Source organism: Mastigoproctus giganteus, chromosome 6, assembly GCF_048544385.1.
Source record: "Mastigoproctus giganteus isolate SK-2022 chromosome 6, ASM4854438v1, whole genome shotgun sequence".
Lineage (NCBI taxonomy): Eukaryota > Metazoa > Arthropoda > Arachnida > Uropygi > Thelyphonidae > Mastigoproctus > Mastigoproctus giganteus.
This window is the reverse complement of record NC_143580.1, coordinates 49,807,611-49,828,825: the sequence shown is the minus strand read 5'-3', so window position 1 is coordinate 49,828,825 and position 21,215 is coordinate 49,807,611. Positions and strand designations below refer to the sequence as shown.

The following is a 21,215-nucleotide window of genomic DNA, read 5'->3' as shown; positions in this document are numbered from 1 at the left end:
CCTCAATGTGCAGTGTGAGGCAAACTGAAGCTAAATCTTGATGCACTCTCAGATGAGGTTGTAATGAACTGAAAGCAAGTTGATGCTTTACAGATGAAGGAATCTGAGGCATTGCCTAAGAGTTTACTGGATTCAAAAACCAGTAAACTGCTAGGCAATGCACACATACCTCAGAAAAGAATATATTTTCATTAAAAGGGGGGGGGAATCTATTATAAGGAAAAACAGTAATTTTTTTGCAATAAAAATAGGTGGATTAGAATCAGGGAACTGAGACATACTCATTTGGAGAAAAAATTGATGATGATGATGCAGCAAACAAATTATCACTTTTTAACAATTCTAAAAGAGAGTATTATTATTTATGTGTAATTAACAATATTAATTGCAAACAAACCAATGTCCTGGGGGATAAATATAGAGGCATGCTGAAAAAATAAAGGTGCTTAGGATATTATATATGTTTGAAATTATGCCCAGCCACGACAAGGAGAGACTATTTACTGAAAGCTTTAAGGATTAACTGAAAAATTAAGATACTGCAAAGCTTTTCGGGGAAAATTTTTAATTTTAATCAGAAAGGCCTGCCTTTGTGGTTAGAAAAAATCTTTTACTTTTTTTTAGAAATGGAATAAACTCACACTCAAAAAAATTAAAATTAAAATTAATAAAATAAAATTAACATTTACACACATCTCAAAGATACTTGTATGAGGTTACATAAGTCAATAATCCTTCTGACACTGGAAATATGTGTTGAGGAAAGTACATCTCAAATGAAGCTAAAGCTAGGACAGCAAACTTAAAAAACTTTAAAGGATATGTTAGGGAAGTAAACAATAATAGTAAGCATTGTGTTTATAGCAGTTTTTGGACAATAGCTAATAAAGTTAATGAATTATAACTCTTAGGACAACTAATGCTGACATATTAGGGCTAATAAAAACTTGGTGCCACCCAAAATAAGGGATGGTGAGTTCTCCTAGAGCATATACAATATAAAGCAGGGTTTCTCAACTGGAGTTCTGCAGAACCCTAGGGTTTCGCGAGGTATCATTAGGGGTTCCAAGAGAGATCATGATTGAAAAAAAAAAAAAAAAAAAAACGTTGTTTTTTGAACTTCGTGCACCACATGATGCTAGAGCTCGCAGTGATGGACAATGACTGAGCATCCCCGTTAGCAATTTTGTTAGAGGTCTTTCAGCCCCATATGGCAATGCACAGTAGAATCGTGTTCATTTGGTTCAGTCTGTTCTCAGTTTTTGACACGAGATAGGGGAGATTACTGATAATTGGTGAGCGCTGTATTGCAAGGACAGGAGGAAGGTAGGCCGATGACGTCAGCCTCTTCCTCTCAAATTACCTCCATAACTGCTGTTGTTGAGGTTGCAAAACGTGGTGTGTAGGTTAGAAACAAATTTATCATGAAGTTTCATATATTTTTTTGATTTTCTAGTGTAAATATTTATTATGCCCTGCTGTTTTATATTTTATTAGCATTTGTATTTTACAAACACGTGTGATGATCCAATGTGGCAATTTTTGAAGACGAGGTTTTGAAGAAGAGATTTTTGCCCAGAAGTGTAAGATGGAAGAGGGTTCTAGGCCTATGGACAATTCTGATAAAATTAATGATGAAGAATTACAATCTTCTGAGTCATTTCACTGCCCTAGTGCAACAAGGGACACAAAAAAGTCCATCTTTACAATGAAAGCTACTTATCAATGGGTTGTACATCAGCTGGTAATCAAAGTTGTCCTATTCGATTGTGCTTCATCTGTGGCAAACAACTTACAAATGCAGCAATGGCTCCAGCAAAATTGAAAAGGCACTTCACTACAAATCACAGCCATTTGAAGTAAAAGTGCTGATTATTTTAAATGGCTATTTGAATCTCCAAACAGAGTAAAGCTTTTGTTAAAAAAAGTCACATCCAGTGAAAAGGCTCAGGAAGCAAGTTATTTAGTAGCAGAACATATTGCCCAGGAAAGGAAAAATCACACAGTTGGTGAGAACCTAATAATGCCAGCATGTAAAATTATGAGTAAAATGCTAGAACAAGATGCAGTATGTGAAATTGAAAAGGATCCACTTTCAAACAGTACGATGTCAAAGTATTGATGATATATCACATGATGCTGAAGAGGTTTTGTGTAATAAACTGAAAAACAGCAGCTTCTCTATCCAGCATGATGAATCAACAGATTTCACCAATAAATGTCATGCTGTAGCACTTTTAAGATTTGTAAATGGTGAAATTCAAGAAAACTTTCCTTGCTGCAAAGAACTGCCCAAAACAGGCAAAGGCCAAGATATATTTAATGTTTTGTCTTCGTATCTGGAAACATAAGGTCTGTCTTGGAGGAACTGTGTTGGCATCTCATCTGTACTGATGGTGCCCTCAATGGTTGGCTCCACGAGAGGTTTCATCCCTCTTGTAAAAAAAAAAAAAATCCTGATGTCACAACACACTGCTTTCTTCACAGAGCAGTGCTGGTGTCAAAAACTCTTGGAGATGAAATGAAAAAAGTTCTGGATGATGCTGCAAAAATGGTTAACTTTATTAAACAAAGCCTAGTTCACTAGAGAATGTTTAAAAACTGTGTGAAAACCTGGACAAAGAACACATAAATCTCCTGCTATGTAAAAGTTGGCTTAGCAGAGGACAGGGTGTTTGAGCTGAAAGGTGAATTTCATGAGTACTTTCAAGAAATAGTAGGCCAAATTTTGCTGAGTGCTTTGAAGATGAAGAATGGCTGCAGAAACTAGCCTAATTAGCAGACATTTCTCATCACATGAACCAGTTGAACAAGTCTCTGCAAGGCCCTGGAGAAAATGTTCCGACTCAAGTGACAAGATTCTTGGATTTGAAAGGAAACTGAATCTTTGGAAAAATCATGTTGCAAAAGGAAACCTTGAAATGTTTCCACTGCTGCCTGGGCTTGAGAGTATGAGGATGGATATCAGCAAGTCTCAAGGTTTATGGAAAACCACCTGGAAGAACTGCAGAACAAAACTGAACAGTATTTTCCCTCCATTTCAACACAACTGTATGACTGGGTGAAGACGCTTTCTCTGAATCTTCTGCTCAGCCTGAGAACTTGACTTTTTGTTGTTGTTGTCTTTGTTATTGGGTTTTAGGAACATCAGCAACTAAGGCCACATTGCTCCATGTATATTGTCTGTAAATTATGTGTGTTCTGAGGTCAATTTTCTTTTTGCTGGAAGAAAAACCCGAGTTTCCAAGAGAAAAAAACATGCTACCTTCACCTGAGACCAACTAACTCAACCATTTTGTGAAAAAGACCCATAAAAATTTCTCCCGTCATCGACAGGATTCGAACTCGGGTCTTTTCCACCCGGTGTGGGGAGGACGACAATCCTACCATCTGTGCTATCCATGAGGGTGAGAACTTGATTTTGAGAGAAGAGGAAGAACTTTGTAAGCTGCAGTCTGATCGTATACTCAAGATGAGATTTACTGATCTGCCCCCAGACAAATTCTGGATTTCTTTGAAAGAAAAGTATCCTGCCATTCACAGGAAAGGCAATGAACATTTTGCTGCAGTTTTCGACTTCTTAAATGTGTGAGCAAGCTTTTTCTTGTTTAAAAAGCATCAAGAGCAAGGACAGAAATTGTCTCATTTCAGTTTCAGATGAAATCTGTGTGTGCTTATCTCAAGTATGACCCAGAATTGAGTATTTGTGCAGCAAAAAACAAAAAGATGTAAATTTCATTCTTTATTTTTAGTTTCAAAAATAACACTTTTTATGCATATATAGGCCTATAAAAGATATCAAGGAACCAACACATGTATAATAATTTTGTAAATGCTAGGCCTATATTTCAGCCTGATCATGTCACTCAGTAAGAAAATATTTTTTCAAAGTATTGTATAAAATTGTCTTAGGCTATATTTTTATTCATATTGCTTTGGCTTATGGTTTTAGTAGCTTTACTGTTCAACATTGTCAATAAATGTTCATGTTGTAAATAACATTAATTAAAATCAATTTACAACCTTTATTTAAATTAAACCTACCGAGCTAACCTTTAGAAAAATTAAATTTATTATGTTTGCCTTATGAGTTTTTAAAATTTATGAAAATAAAATAAAGATTAATTTGAAGAAAGCTAAGCTAAGCTTAACTGCCTGTTTTTTTTTTTTTTTTTTTCAAAAAAGATTGTTTAAAAGTCATTTTAAGTTTTAATTAGGAGGGGAAAAAAACTACTCTTGCACATACCATACCTCATTAGCATCTTGTATAGTAGAATTTTGTGATAAGACTTTTAGGCCTACTGGGATAAGATAAAAAAAATCAAATGTGAAATTAAAAAAAGGAAAAACTGAAGTTTCCTCTACCTGCACTACTGACTTGCATTAGAGTTGATATCTTTTGTAGGGAACCACACAAAAAGAGTGTGACTAATACGTTGGCCAAAATAAACAGATCCACGGAAAAATATGATTCTCTACTTAAAAGAGCATTGACGATTATTATTGGATTATTATATCTACTACAACTTACTTATCACACTAACATACCGTGAGCGACAGATATACTTTCATGCAGGGGTTCCCTGAGACCTTAAAATTATTTCAAGAGTTCCTCCAGGGTAAAAAGGTTGAGAAAGACTGATATGAAGTATAGACAAAATAGAAGTGTGGAGAGAGTGCAACACATTATTTGTCAAAAGAAACCTATGTGCATCAAGAGCATTTCTAGATTTGGAAACTAATAAATGTTGTGTATGTATACACTCTGTGTAATGTAAATTAAAGAGAAAATGAGAGTGGAGGATTATTAACAGTAGCTGTCAGTTAGAATTAATAAAAAATCAATAAGCGATAAACATCATACACTTTGATTACTATGAAACCACAAAAATCAGCTTTGTGTACATTTACTACTGAGAGTCTTTTTAGACATCCTTGTCCCAAAAAATAAACTGGAATGGTTACAATAATAAATAGATTTAACAAACATTTTTCACTGCCCCTCCCCTTGGCTTTCAATGTGATTGTATTTAACTGTGTATATTTTTTTTTTTTTTTATGAAAACCCCAAACACGAAAGGTATCAAAACCTATAGTACTTAGTACCGTGCATGGGTTGAAGGAGAAGTATGGGGGGAGGGAGATGCCGGAAACTTTGCTCTAGAGACTAAACATGGGTTTCACCACTTCAAGCCTCCAATAAGCAAAGTGGTGGTATTTCACCGGTTGATGAAAGTCATCTACCACCTAAAATACCTAAAAGTTGCAATTAAGTTTTATAGGTTACATTCGGGATTGAACCTGGAGAATCATACCAAATAATCTGCCATATGTAGATCACAGCTTATTTAAGAGAAGAGCATACATCATTGGATGCACACCTCCATGCATTTTTGCCATAATAACATAGACTTGTAAAAACAAAGTCTGTGAAATTTTGAAAGTGCCCTCAATATACACTTTTCCGATTCTTTTAGTAAAAATGCATTTCTTTGTCTTCCAAAGAAATGAATTCTGCATGACGCTTGGCCACTGTCACCAAACAAATTTTCTGTCTTGAGTTCATTACAGAAATAGGTTTGGAAACTATTAGGAATCACTAATGATTCTATGTTTGACATAGAATTATAGACTATGACTATATAAAGACTATATAAATACACACACACACAAGCACACACAGGGAGGTAGGCAACTTAATAAGTATATTATTATAAACATTAACAATCCATTAATAACACAGTGTACTTAAATTTTAGATGATAGTGGGGGTAGAATGATACTATTTCATTTCTTAATTATATTATGCCATCCTAGAAATACTTATTAGGAAAAGATAAATGTGCTGAAATGGAACAATTATATATTTTTCTCATTTTATTAAACTAATTATAAAAGGCAATTAATCAACATACAGTCCTGCCAAATTTAGAAATCAAAAAGGAAAAATTTTAATGCAATTTAGCTTTCAGCCAGAAGATACTGGTAAGCATGAAAAGTGCCTTTTTTTTTTATGTAAATTGTTAGGTTGTATTAATTATACTGATAAAGAAATTTAGAAACAACTGGTACTAGATAATTCAACTGCTGTTACTTGACTATAGTATTTAGGGGTTAATAAAATTAATTAAATTCATATCATGAAATTAATTATTATTATTATTATCTACATACAAATAGTGGGCATATATTCTACTTAAGTTTAATACAGGTTCCTTTAAAAAGTGAAACTTTAATGCGAAAAATTTTCTGATTCACTGTTTCAGAATTTTAATTTTAAAGAAACAACTTTATGACTTTTATAATGGATTATATATACTCTCTCTCCTTGGGAATTAATAAATTATACCATCATATTTTGTAAAATTGACACTATTAAATATTGTTACTGTTAATGCAACTGTTTACAAGAATAAAAGCAAAGTGGAGCCTGATAATACATAATTTAATTATATACTCATTGTAGGAACATTTTTGTTAGAGGAAACTTGCTGGAATAAAAAACAACACTTTCCTCATTTTATAAAATGAAAGGATTCTCCCCCCCCCACCAATGGTGTATAATACCTGATACCATTAGAAAAAATGATAGTCACATAAAAGAAAGCAATCATCACACTTAATACAAATACCAAACATCTGGTAAAATTAGAAAGTTAATTGATTTAAACATTGTATAATCTTTGTTTTTAATATACAGTATATAGACAATTAAAACACTGCCTTCTTACCTGCTGTCTAAAGAGAGAGAGCTTATCATCGATAGGATCACTATTCATCATTCTTTTTTCTATGAGTTGATTAATTTCTGAATTAATAATCTGAATCTATGAAAATATTTAAAAAATCAAGCTGTTATTCAACATGAATACCTGAATAATTCTTATGCATAAGGTGTGCTGGGGGGGCACTACCATATAAAAAAAACAAGATTTAAAACTATTCTTACAGCAAACTTAACATTGGAGAATCTAGGGATATGGCATATACCAGCAACACAGCTATATAACTTAGATATTGATTAGACTAACCATTGATTAAATATTGTATATACTTAATGTAAATGCATTTAACAGCTCTTATAATCATGTATTGTAAAAGATTTTAAATATTCACAACATTGAATATAGACTAATCAGGTGATGCCATCCTCATTAGTAATCTAAACATCGCTTGTACTCTTCAGTTGTCAGGTTTGAACCAGCAGTTTTTTAAATAATAAAAATGTTTATGATGTAACAAAATTAAAGCATTATTAAAGCAACAAAATATTAAAATTGCTGCAATCCAACCAATAATTCTAAAAAGGCACTAACTGCAACCTGCATACAAACAAAAAAAAATTTTTTTTTAATAAATCTGCATAATAAAAAAATAACATAAAAATAATAAAGTTAACAATCAATGGCCACACATGCCCAAAAAGGTATGAATCACAGAATCCCATATTAGTATGGCATAAATGCTGCCTGAAATCACACAACAGCTCTTTCCCCCACACCACCAATCACCAACATGAGAGTAAATAAGACACCTAAGAAAGAAAAATAACACAAAAGAAATACACACAGCTACTAAGGAAACATAACACAAAAGTAAGTTTTTTTTTCTGTTAGTAAGCAAACTGTCCACAGGTTGGGGGGAACAGTAGGGGGGGTCCTATGTGTGATTTCGAGAAGCAGTTGCACTTGATACCAAGAGTTAATAAGCTCTTGCTTGTTAACTTTTGATATTCTGATTTCACTGAGGTGTAGAAGGCTCTGAGAAGTGAAAGTTAAATGAATGAGGTGAAATTTTCACTGTTATAAATGATTCCAGAACAAGTGGGCATAAATTCAAATTATTGTTGGGGAGGGGAATGGTTTAGACTGGACTACAGGAAGTTTAGCATTAGCACTAGCATTAGTAGAGGCATATGATGCAAGAAAGCAAGCTTCTTCTTCTTCTTCTTCTTTGGTCCTTAGCTGGCAGCTGGGGGAGGCGGTTGGCCACGCAACCAGTATGCTGCTGTAGGTGCCGCAGGGTTTCGGACTTGCTCTGTGATGTTCTTCCATACCTTACGATCCATGGCGTCAGTCCTGGCCTGGTTAAGGTCGAGACGTCAGCTCTTCAAGTCATCTTCCACTTGCTTGGCCCACGTTTTCCTAGGCGCGGTCCGTTGGATGCTCCATTGGGTGGGTCGTTGTCTCCAAAGGAGTGTGGATGGTATTCTGTTCGTGCCCATTCTACATACGTGGCCAAACCATCTGAGCCTTCGCTTCTGGATTTGGTCGGCAATGGTTGGTTGCTGTTGGCATCTGGCGCGGATGGTATCATTAGTGATGCGGTCGCGAAGAGAGATGCCCAAGATCTGCCGCAGGCATCACATTTGGAATACCTCAAGTTTGTTCAAATCTAACTTGAGACAAATCCATGTTTCCGATCCGTAAAGAAGAATGGGCAGGATCAAAGTCCGGAAGAGTCGGATTTTAGTCTTTGTGGAAATGTTGGTCCTCTTCCACAGACACCATTTGAGCGAGGCGAACGCAGTGGCCGCCTGTCCAATTCTGCTGTGAATTTCCATGGTGGATGCAACTTTCTTCTCCTGGACCAGCGACCCAAGGTATTTAAAGTCCTGCACTTGCTCGATCTGGACGCCTTCGAGATAGATGGTGGCTTGCGACCCATCTGTTGTCAGGGCCTTTGTCTTACCAGCATTGATCTTCAAACCGTATGGCCGGGCAATGCGGGCAATGTCGTAGAGGATTTCCGTGGCTTCAGCGTCGTTACCGGCAAGGATAGCACTATCATCAGCAAACATCAGGTCAGTCACATAGTGATCCTTGTCATATTGTATGCCCTGTCTGTTTCTGAATGCTTGCCTCATAATGGCGTCGACCACGATGTTGAAAAGCAACGGGGAGGCTACATCCCCTTGGCGGACTCCAGTTTGGATGGTAAATTCCTCAGATAAATCGTTCTGGATGCGCACCTGGCTGGTTAAACCGTTGTATGCAGTTTGGAGGAGTGTGATGACTTTTCGAGGTACATGTTCAACCTCTAGTAGTTTCCATAAGGCAGGCCGGTGAACACAGTCGAAAGCAGACTTAAAGTCAATGAAAACAATGACGGTTCGCTGTCCACACCGGATCCTCTCCTCCATCAGCTGACGAATGGCAAAGATTTGATCACAGCATCCTCGCCCGGGTCTAAATCCTGCCTGTTCTTCTCGACTGGTTTGCTCGCGATGTTTTTGCAGTCTTGACTGGATAATCTTCATAAAGACCTTTCCAATGATGGAAAGGAGGCTGATGCCACGGTAGTTCTTGCAGTCCCGGTTATCACCTTTCTTGTGGATCGGTACGATAATGGCTTTCCTCCATGTTAACGGAATTTGTTCAGTGCACCAGATGGTTTTGAGGAGTGAGTGTAGTCGGCGAAGCAGTACATCTCCCCCGGCTTTGATCGCTTCTGTGGTGACTTGGTCCACTCCTGGTGCCTTGCCATCCTTCAGGGATTGTATGGCTGCTTTCACTTCTTCTACTGTAGGCTCAACATCGACCATGGAGACCTCAGGGGGGTCGATCGAGAGTGCTGTTGCTGGTGGTCCCTGAGGTGGGTCGTGATTATACAGAGCTTTGAAGAATTCACTCCACCGTTGCAGGCGTTCGGATGGTGATCGCACGAAGGTCCTATCAGCATTCTTGATGTTGTCACTAGTCAGCAAGCTTATTCAGCATCAGCCAAAAAAAAAAAAAAAATTGTTGAAAAAAAAAAGAAAAGAAGTTTTCTTTTATTCAGCAAGTTGTTAAGTACTAGAATAAGTTGCCTCCATTGGAGGTACAGGCTGACAGCTTGGAGAAATTCAAAGCTCAGCTGGATAGATACTATGTGAAGAGGGAGTCAGATAGGTGATTTATTATTATTATTATTTTTTTATTTATTTATTATTTTTTTATTTATTTATTATTTTTTTTTTTTGCCCATGTAGAAAATCCCAGAGCTTTCTTGCACCATACAACTAGTATAAACTGTTGTTTTACTTTTTATATTATTAGTTCTTCCTACCTTACCTTAGAGTTAAGATGATCTAAATCAGACTGTCCCATAGCAGGTTCAGAGACCACTCTCTGAAGATCTTTCACATAATTCTGTCTTGAATGTACTTCTTTTGGCAATTTTTCTTTCACTAGATATGTATTAACCTTTACTTCCTCCTCCAGTTTTTGAAGAAGTCCTGATATTAATAAAATACACAGAAAGGAAACATTAATTTTAGCAAATGCTGCAATGTGCTTTTTACTAGCTATTGAATTTATCATCAAGGCAGAAAAGAGATTGCACAAAACTGATCAAGAAATAGAAATTACAACAATGTAAATATATCCAAATCACTGTTTTTGTAGTAATTCTTGTAGTAATCCTATATTAATGAAATACAGCATTTAAAATCTTTAAATCTTTTTTTTTTTTCATCTATTTTTTTAAAAATAAATTTTCCTTTTTACTTATTCAAGAATATAAGTTGGATAATGCCACTCTAATATAAGCTGTCTAAATAGCAGCATATATTAGATAATAGCATCTTAATAACATCAATACTATCTTAATAAATACCATTATTATTATGACACACAAATGCATTCAAAATGAACCAAAGTGGTGTGCCATACAAGCAATCATTCTTAAGTGGTCAACCAACAAGCAATAAATGCAAACACACATGAAATTAGCAACTACTCAATACTGGCACAATGATTGAGTGCTTCACAGCAATGCTTGGCACAGAGTGGATTTTTTTTTTTTTTTTTGTTTGTGCTGATGTTAGTTTATGTACATGAATAAAGTTTTAATAAAATTTTAAGATTTGTTCCGATTTATAGCATAGCACAAAAGTAAGTGTTCACTTTTAGCAATTTTTATTATCTTAATAAATACCATTATTAATCTTATCTCTCTATACATTAAAAAAGTTTTCCTCCTAGTGATATTTATTTGAGCCAATGAGAGAAAAGGGCAGCGCAATTACGTCACTACAAATGTGCAGGTAAATAATTACATAGGATTATGTGACCAGCAATGGCGGTTAGCTGTGATGACTGCTTTTATATGTGCTCTTGCTAAATAGTTTATACATATGGTTTTAAGGTGTTTATTTTAAATTCTTTTGTGAAACTCAAGTATAGCGTGATAAGGTTCATGAGGTTTGACTATTTATAATAATGGAAACGTAATATTTACACTAATTTATGATAATTCAGTTTTGGCCGTTAGAGCATTCTTTGTTCTAACTGCCAATTCCAGTTGCCTATGCTTTAGCACAGCACTGGTATTTGAAAGTTTGAAGAGCTGGTTTTTAAATTCTACAAGTTATGAATGCAGGAGACTTTAATTAGGTGGAGGAGTTTGTCACACTGATTAGTTGTATCTAATTTTGGGACAAAATATCACCTTGTTGGAAAAAATTTTTAAAGACTTTGAGTTTTAATTAGTAAATGCCTATACAGCCATATAAAAGCACCACTGCTGGAGAAAGACATGGTGAGCTACTCCACTATTTTTCACCGGAAAATTTTAGGAATGTCAGAATTTTAGAATCTCAGAAACATCATGGAAAGCCAAAATCACCAAGCTACAATTGAGTATTTTGGTCACATGATGCGATCCAATCCATTGTGAAAATCGATAATGCTAGGAGGGGTCAGTGGAGCAAGGAGAACAGGTCAGCAAAGAACGCGTTGACTCAAAACCATCAAGAGCGGCACTGGCATGAGTATGAAGGACTTGAAGAAGCTGTTCAGCTATGACTGAACAGATGAAAACAACAAACAATAATGTTATTATTATATAAATAATAACAAAACTATACAAATATTTACAAAAAACTAAAATATTTACAATCATACCTCTATTATATCTGGACAATGGTTTCCTTCATCAGCTGACATTAATATACAAAAAACGTTACAATGGAACATCAAATGATGCCAAGTGTGGTCATGTATTAGATAGTGAAGCACGTGCATGAGGTTGGTGAACATTAAATGGAAGGAACACAAATGGGTTACTGGGCAGAATCAGACACTTGCTGTTGACAATGTAGAGTGCGTAATAGGATGCATGCCAACGTTTGTCGCATTGCAAGACAATGCCTCCATAATAACGTTCACGAACCTCATGCATATGCTTCACTGTCTAATACATGACAACACCCGGCATCATTTGATGTTCCATTATAATGTTCTTTGTATATTAATGTCAGCTGATGAAGGGACCCATAGTCCCGACATAGTTTGTATATTTTTAAATAGTTTAGCATTTTGTAAATATTTTAGTTCTGCTCTTTGGGATGCAACAATATTCCTCCTGCACTATGGAATCCGAAGCAAAAGGCTTCCTAAGTGGCCTATGTAAACGCAGGTATATAATTACATAGTGATATTTATTCCACCTTGAGAATGCCGTGTGGTGGAGGTGGGGTAGCCAATGGGAGAAGAGGGATGCAGGTCACAGGGTACAAGTGAGCAGTTCAATTACATCACTACAAATGCACAGGTAAATAATTACATAGGTCATTTCCTGATTAGATAACGATCAGCATGTTTCAACAGGTGTCTTTTACATAGAAACGATTTGACTTACTCCATCATACCTCTACACTTTACGTAGAAAAGCATGCGTGGGGGTTGGCAAGCAAAGTGAGCAGGGGCAAAGCCCCCTAGTTATTATTATAATTAAACCCTCTTCATTGCATGGAGGAGAAATAAAAATGAACACATAATTAAGTTTAGGGCAAAAAACCTCTAGCTATGAGAGGTATAAAAAGTCATTATATATGTTGAGCATAACCTCCTTTTGTGCACAGTTTTAAGCAAACAGGGTTTGCTACCTAATGCACTGATTTCACATTATGGAGGCAACTCGTGGCAAAATGTCTCCACAATAAGAGACATACACTAAATGGTAAACCCAGTTTGTTCACAGCTATACACAGAAAGAGCCTATGCTTGATACATACAACAATGACAGTACTGTATACTGAGAAACACTAACAGTTTGACTTTATTTAAATTTAAGTTAAATTCAGATAAAGCATAAATATATTCGTATCGCAACCTTCAGAGTTAATAAGCTAAAACTTATTTAATGACATACATACTTTTAGATGGATCTTAAGAAAATTTGAAAATGAAATCCCACACTTTGGAGCAGAGCTTCTTTGCATGAGTAGGAAAAATGCAAAATGGACCCTGAAATGTCTTTGATTTGGAGTGAGGGTTATAGAAATACCCTACTGGTTGGAAAAGATGTTTCCTAATAGTTCTTCTGCTGTTGTTTTTACAATTCCAATACTGAGTTCTCTTCTTGGGAAAATTGTGATGTGGTAAGTTTGAGTAAAAGGATGGGGTAATAGGTTGTGTTCTATATTGGTTATTATTACTATATCTATTCTAAAATTATTTTTCATTTCCATTATTTGGCCTTTAAGGAGGAGTGAAAACATTTTTTGTTCCATTCCATGATGAATTGGATATCCACTCACTAGCTGCAGTGTTGCCTCATCTGAGCAATTCAATGTATCCTTTAATATGAGTTTTTTTTAAAACTTTCACGGCCTCAATGCATATATGCATATAAATGGTGCTAAGGGTGTTGTGCTGCAACACACAAATGCATTCAAAATGCACTCAAGTGGTGGGCCATACAAGCAAGCATTCATAAGTGGTCAACCAACAAGTGCCATAAACATAAAGGCACGTGAAGTTAACAACTACTCAGTATTGGCACACTGATTAAATGCTTTGTGATAATACTTGAATTCTTGGCACAAAGTGGGTTTTTTTTTGCTTGTGCTGATGTTAGTTTATGTACACAAATAAAGTTTTAATAAAATTTTAAGATTTGTCCTGATTTATAGCTCAGCACAAAAATAAATGTTCACTTTTGGCAATGAATTCAAAATTTTAATTTTTGACCATTAGTACAATTTTTTTGAATGCTGAATTTTTTTTTTTTTTTTTTATCATTCTGAAAATTATGACACATTGAATGAGTTCTCTGATATTTAGATGGCAGTGAGAGTGTTAATCTTCAGTATGACTGGCCTGTGTATTGTTTTTTTTATTTATAATTTGGTATGTTCTGCCTTTATGTTTCTTTTTTGGTGGAAAAGGATCTTTTCACTGACTCTAGATTTTCTTACCCCAACCAGGATGGAACAGAAGTGCTATTGTATAAAACCTGATGTCATGGTTGAGAATGGGTTTAACTCGGCTTAGTTCAAGGTAAAGATCCAAAAAATGCACTTTGTTTTTTTTTCCTCGCCTGCAAATCTAAGTACACATGAAACCAACTCCATCCTTTCAAAAAGTTGCCCTTGTATTGCACCTTTTTGAACAAACAGTATTTCCGAAAAGAGAAGAGAAGTATTTTTCTTTAGTCATATCTTTAAATGAGACATTTTCTTTGTGGGTGATTCCATAAAGAAATAAACCATTCTAATACTTTATATGTCACAAAAAATCTATATAATAATTTGCTTATGTCCCTCTCTCTGGAATCCTCTTTGAACTTGAATAACTCAAAGAATAAACAAGCTTTTGATCTGATTCCTTTTTTGAAATAAGGTTTATTTAGCAGTAAAATTGAGGGGGAAAAATATTCCAAAAAATTTTCTGACCAATTTTCAAATCCTGAGAATTAATTTAGCTCCCAGTGAAACTAACTTGCCATTTACTTTGAAGAAAAGACACTTTCTTAAATTTTGTCATCACAATCAACAAATCTCAGGGTCAAACTTTCAACCAGGTCCAGGTAATTTTTCTGCAATAATTGCAATGTTTTTAAAGGATGATATAGTATGACTATATCATCCTTTAAAAACTGCATTTTTACCTTAAGTCTGTCTCACTGACACTTTGCTAGCAGCAAAGGGAGCCGAGGGTAAGGTTTTGTAATTATTCAATATTAATCTTTACTTCTCTGAAACAGTTTTGACAAAATATTCGCCATGGGTATTCTAGTAATTTTGAACATTATGTTACATGCCCTTTTCTAAGTTCTTATTCATATGCAGAGTAAAAATAGTAATTACATTTTCCTTTCTCAAACTGGTGATGTTGTGTCATAAGAAGCAGCTCTAATCCAGTGGATAGCATTTTCACAACCTATTGTTTTCTGATACCTGCCCTCACATGTTCCATTAATCCCTATATTTGTAAAACCTTAGTAACTTGTAATGTAGTGTCATTGTAGTAATTGTAGTAAATAAGCAGACCAAAGGTTATAACCATCGAAAGTTATGCCAGTTAGCATTTTTTTTTTTTTTTTTTAGCTAAAAAATTAGAAAGGCAGTAGCAATATTTAGAAATGTAATAGGGTAGCACATAATATGTACAAAATCTTTAATGGCATGTGTGTTGATACTCTTACCTCTTAGTTTGTGTGGTAATTTTAATTTTTAATTAAATTTATACTAGAATCATGCCTCAAACAAGAGCATCAAAGCAAAAAGCTCAAAGCAGCAGGAATACTTTGGCTCAGGAGAGAACCATCAATGGCAGTTGCCTTGCAAATTATAACTACATTTGTTGTACCAATTATCTTGTTTTTTTGTGAGTTATCCATAGTGGGACATGATATGGCTAAGAGGGAATCTCACATTCTTTTATAAAGAATGTGAGATCCTAGGCATACTGATGGGCTTATATAAGGAGTTGAGGAACAGGGTTGATGTCCTCAAAGAAATTAAAAAGAGGGATGCTTCATGTACTTGAAAGTCATCCAACTCATGTGACACAAGAAACAATGAGAAACAATAAAAGATCTTTCAAAATGTAAAGCTATCAAAATGAGTTGCCCTATGCTGCACTACTAACACTTCTCTAAAAAGAGAAGTATGTTACTTATTAGTATTGTGCCCCCCAAGACAGTTGTTTCAGAGTTTGTTGGCACTTCATTTCTGCCTGTGCTATAAAATAAAGATGAGAGTTCTACCACAGCTAAACTATACTGTTTACAGACAAGCTTATAACAGAATTTGTGGCATTTCTTATTTACACATTTTGGCATCTCTTATCTTGTGAGTAAAACCATTACTAGGTTTTCAGATGCTATATTGATGAGGTGCCTACCCTCCCACCAATGGGGAGGTACCACATTAGTACAGTTTAACTATAGTAGAACTTGCAACCTTATTTTATAGCATAATCAGAAAAAAGATGCTAAGTCTTATGAAAGGCATAGATAAGGCCTTTAATACCTTTTTTCAGAGAAGCATTACTTATTAATAATGCAACATAGAGAAACTAGGTAGCAGCCTTATCTATGCCTTTCATAAGACTTAGCATCTTTTTTCTGATTATGCTATAAAATAAGGATGCAAGTTCTACTATAGTTAAACTGTAAAGATGTCCAGTCCTGTATGATACAAATAAATTAAAAACTTTTATTTTATTTGAAAATTTTAATAAATTAACTAAATTAAGTAAATTTTATTATTTTAGTATGTGATTTCTTCTACATTGTGATTTCCCATGCATCTGTGTACATCTTCAAAGCAACATCCAACACGATGGCTTTTAACAAACTATTTGTCCCTATCTCTCTCTCTCTCTCTCTCTGGGGACACTTGGAACACAATACTAATAACTTGTGACCTCTGCCTCCAAATCTGGGAGAGGAATACACTCCCTCTGAAAAACAACCAGCCATTACAAGCACATTCCAATTCTCTCATTAAAGTCAATATATACACAGATGGCTCTAAACTGATATAAGATTTGGAGCAACAGCAGCTATTCCAAGCTCCATCTCAACAACTTCTGATGGAATGTATTCTTCATACCACAGAACTCCAAATAATATAGGTCTACAACAAGAAGTCAACAATACTCACCATCTAAACAGCAGATTCAAATTGCGCTCAACAAACTTATCAATAGAAACCAAATTTCATATTCTGCTGGATTTCTAAACAGTTGACTATAACGAAAACAACCTTCAAAGTCCATGTGTTAATTACAGCACATTATACAGACTGGCTGCAAGAGCAATTGCAGTAGGTTTGGCAAGATCAAACCTGAAACAAACAAGTCCAAATTAAGCCTTCAATCTAGGAATCCAGCATATAATCAGATGGGCACAGAGAAGCTTCAAATAGGCATGTATTCTTACCAGACTACAAATTAGAAAAATGTGCTTGATATTCCCATTTACTCAAAGCAGAAGATCCACCATAGTGTATCAAATGGTATGCCCTCTACTTTCCATACACGTATAATCCTTGACTGTCCACTTTTCAGAAAAGCATGCCAGACAGCAGTCTTATGACTAACTAGATCTGTGACATGCCTACTTATCTTACATAATGGGAACAATGTCCCTAACATTTTTTTCTTTTTTTTAAGCCTGATAAACTTTCCATGTATTATAATTAAACAGTGTTAATTTAAAGCAGTAAATTCTTAGTGGAAGACAAATTTTGTATCAGTAAGTGCCATGTATAATCATCGATCACTTAGTCTATATGATTTTTGGTTACAAGGTTATTTTAAGGATAAAGTGTACTGTAACAACATTGTAACCTTGACAGAAGTAAAAGATAGTGACAAAGCATGTTGGCAAACATTCTAAAGAAGATGTTTCAAGTGACAATAAACACTGTAGTTTTAGCATATTATTGACATCAGTGGATGTGATATGATTACCTATACAAACATCGGCATTCTGTTTATGACCAAAATATATTTGTTGCATTGTAGAATAACCCTTACACAGTGTACAGAACATTTTAATTTTGAAATTTTTTTTTCATTCCACTCCTTTTCACACTGCTTGAATATTGTTCATTCTAAGTTTCAGCTCTCTAGTTGTTTCTCACATACATGTTTTTCGAAGCAGTGTATCATTCTAGGGTGTAGGTTGTGTAGCTGAACTGTGATCAGCTGCACAATCCTCAGAGTAGAGCCCTGATCTCAAGGGAACACAACAGGAAAAGAGAGAATACTCTATGCAACAATAAAAAAAAAAATGCTGCACCACACTTACAATGGCATGCCACTGCTTCAGAGTGATGCAGTTTAATTATATCTAACCTGTATATTTGTAGGACATTTTTTAAATTTATTGTTGTTTTATTTTCATCACAAAGAAAAAAAAGATCCCAGAATGCAATATAGTGTAATTGAACAAAAAGTAAAAAAAAAAAAAAAAAAAAAAACTAAAGTAATTTTAGAACATACAAACAAAGAAGTTAAATTTAAAATATGGCTTATTGCATTTTTTAATCCCAGGGGCTCACATCTGGTGAGTATGGGCTTGGCACACCCAGGGCCCTGAGCTGGATATCATCATTCTTCTCTTTCTTGGTGAGGCCCTTCTACTTCTCTCTCTCTCTTTGGGTAACTCAGGATTTTTTTTTTTTCAGCTGGTGCAGCAAAAGCCTCAGGCTTCCTTGCTAAGAAATAATGTCTGTGCTCTTCTTCTTTTTTTTTTTTTTTTTTTTTTCTGTTCTCTTACACTACTAGAAGTATTTATCCTCTTTGCTTTAAGATATACAATTATTTATTATATACAGTATTTCTTTGATTCTAAGACACTTTTTTCCTCCCTATAAACCTCTCTAAAAACGGGATGCATCTTACAATCGCAGATTTTTCGAATTTTTTCCACACTTTGCACACGGCACCACACGTTTTGTTTTTAAGCGGTAACCTCACCTCCATTCTCCGGTTCCATTGGAGAATAACGTGGTGTGGGTGATTTCACGTGCTTTTGAAATATGAAGCCACTGTTATTTCATTATAGTGGAGCTCACTCAGCAAAAACTAGGAAGTTTTGTTTGTATCTTCGAAAGTATGTAAGAAGTCGAGTTACTGTATTTTGTTCATTTTGATCCCTTATTGTACATTAAAATGTTGTCAAAAAGATTGCACTATGAAGCCACATTGAAATGAAAAGTTATTGTGTATGCAAAAGAACATAGAAATAGAGCTACAGGTCAACATTTTGACATTAGTAAAGTAAACGTTCGTCGTTGGAGAAACGATCGCAATTCCATATTTTCATGCAAAGCAACAACCAACTGCTTTACAGAGCCTAAGAAAGGAAGATTTGCACAAGTCGATGAAGATGTGATATGTTTTGTAATGGAGACACGCACAAAAGGATTATCCATCACTCGACAAGGCATGCAACTGAAAGTCGGAGAAATTGCCAAGTCCCTCGGAATAGAAAAAATAATTTTTAAAGGCAGTCGCAGCTGGTGCAACAGACTCATGTTGTAGCAGATTATTGTTAAGCCGCTGAACATCTATCTATCAAAAAATTGCAGCAGACTTTCAACAGAAGCTGATTAACTTTCAGCAACAGGTAATGAAATTAAGGAAAAAAAGAAACTGAGTTTAGTCAAATTGGAAATGCTGATGAAACCCCAGTCTTCTTCGATATGCCTCGAAATTCACCATCAACACTGAAGGTGCTAAAGAAATCAAGATTATAAGCATGGGCCACAAAAAGCAGCATACCACAGTGATGCTATGCATCACTGCTGATGGTCGAAGTTGCCACCATATTTAATTTTAAATCGAAAAACCATACCGAAGAATGAAATCTTCCCCAAAGATGTTATTGTGTGTTGTGCATGCACAAAAAAATGGATGGATATCAGTAAAGCTTACAGAAGACTGGCTAAATGTTGTGTGGAATAGATGCCCACCTAGCATGATGCATTTCGTGGGCATTTGTCCAAACGGGTCAAAAATAAAATTGTGAAAAAACGTGGTGACTTGTTTGTGATTCCTGGTGGCATGACTAGCCAAATGCAGCCACTTGACGTTTCAATAAACAAACCATTTAAGGATTACTTGAGAAAGGAATATGAATCCTGGCTGTTGACTGACAACCTTCCGCTGACACCTTCCAGAAAAATTAAGAAAGCACTGGCATCGAAATTGGCAGAATGGCTATCAACAGCTTGGAAGCTAATCCCAGAAAGAATAGTGCAGCACTCATTTAAAAAATGTTGCATCACCAATGCTCTCGATGGCTCAGAAGATGATATATTATGGGATAATGCAGATAACGATGGCGCAGAAGAATCAGACTCTGAATGTGAAGTAGACTCTGATATTGATTCACATGCAGATATCGACAGCACAGAAGATTCAGAAGGAAGTGATGAATAACATACCTACTAATAAATACTATTGTTGTTAGTAAATATATTTCTATTATAATAAAAATATTTGTTAGATATATTTTAGCATTTTATTTTATCATTTTTTTTTTTTTTAAGTATCAAAGCTTTTTACTGTTGGTGGTACTGAAATCAAAGTGCATCTTACAATCGAAGAAATATTGTACACATTTTTACTTTGTAAGACTGTCATATCCTTCTGTACTTAACTAACTAATTTTTAATATGATTTCCCTCACAAATAGATCTTATCTAGCTAAGACTCATCTTAGCAATGGATAAGAATTTATTGTAAATATGTTTGACTACCATTAGCAATAATAATTCGCTTTATTATAAAATAATAATATTTAATGACAGTCAAAATGTGATAGCCTGACTTATTCTTTTGAAGAGAGAGAACATATATAATCCATTGTAAAATTCAGAGAAGTGTGTTGTTTAAATTTCAAATTAAAACATATTTCACATACAGGTCTCACTTTTCAAATGCAGCTGCATTAACTGGAAGTTGTACACATGTGTTTGCTGTTATTGTGAATCAAATTGTTTACATGGAATTAATTTTATCAACCCTAAATATTACAGATAAGTAGCAGCAATTCAATCTTTGATATTTCCAATTATTTGATAGAACTTTACAAGTAAGCTTAACGTACACCAAAGTATATATTGCAATTCTTCTTAATGTGCCCATTCCATAAAACTTGTTATTATTATCACTCATTTTTAGAATGTTAGTCAGGTATGAACCCTGTTTGTGGGCACATTTTCACAACAAATCTGCCCATGAACACACTTTTAAATAGATATAATACATGATGATGAGATCATATCTAGTATCATATGAATTGATGTATGTACTATGACCAAAGTGGTCAAGGCATTCCAACGTACCAACTGTAAGGTTGTTTAATAGATAACACTTATTCAAACTATTACTTTTGAACCAAGATGATAAAAATTGCACATATGTAATCTGGATGTAATGTATGTATGAAGATGTAGCTCAATACCACAAATAATTTTTTCCCTGTCA

At 34.9% G+C, this 21,215-nt stretch overlaps 1 protein-coding gene across 1 annotated transcript in view; it reads right to left on the bottom strand.

The window, feature by feature from the left end:
* Nucleotides 1-21,215, bottom strand: part of LOC150084233 (intraflagellar transport protein 81 homolog) — a 224,292-nt gene that overhangs the window by 102,417 nt on the left and 100,660 nt on the right. Inside the window, exons 8-9 of the mRNA XM_090375125.1 lie at nucleotides 10,053-10,216; nucleotides 6,732-6,827 (exon numbers count right to left, since the gene is read on the bottom strand). Of these exons, the coding sequence (XP_090231251.1) occupies nucleotides 6,732-6,827; nucleotides 10,053-10,216 (260 nt within the window). The remainder of the gene's footprint in view (nucleotides 1-6,731; nucleotides 6,828-10,052; nucleotides 10,217-21,215) is intronic.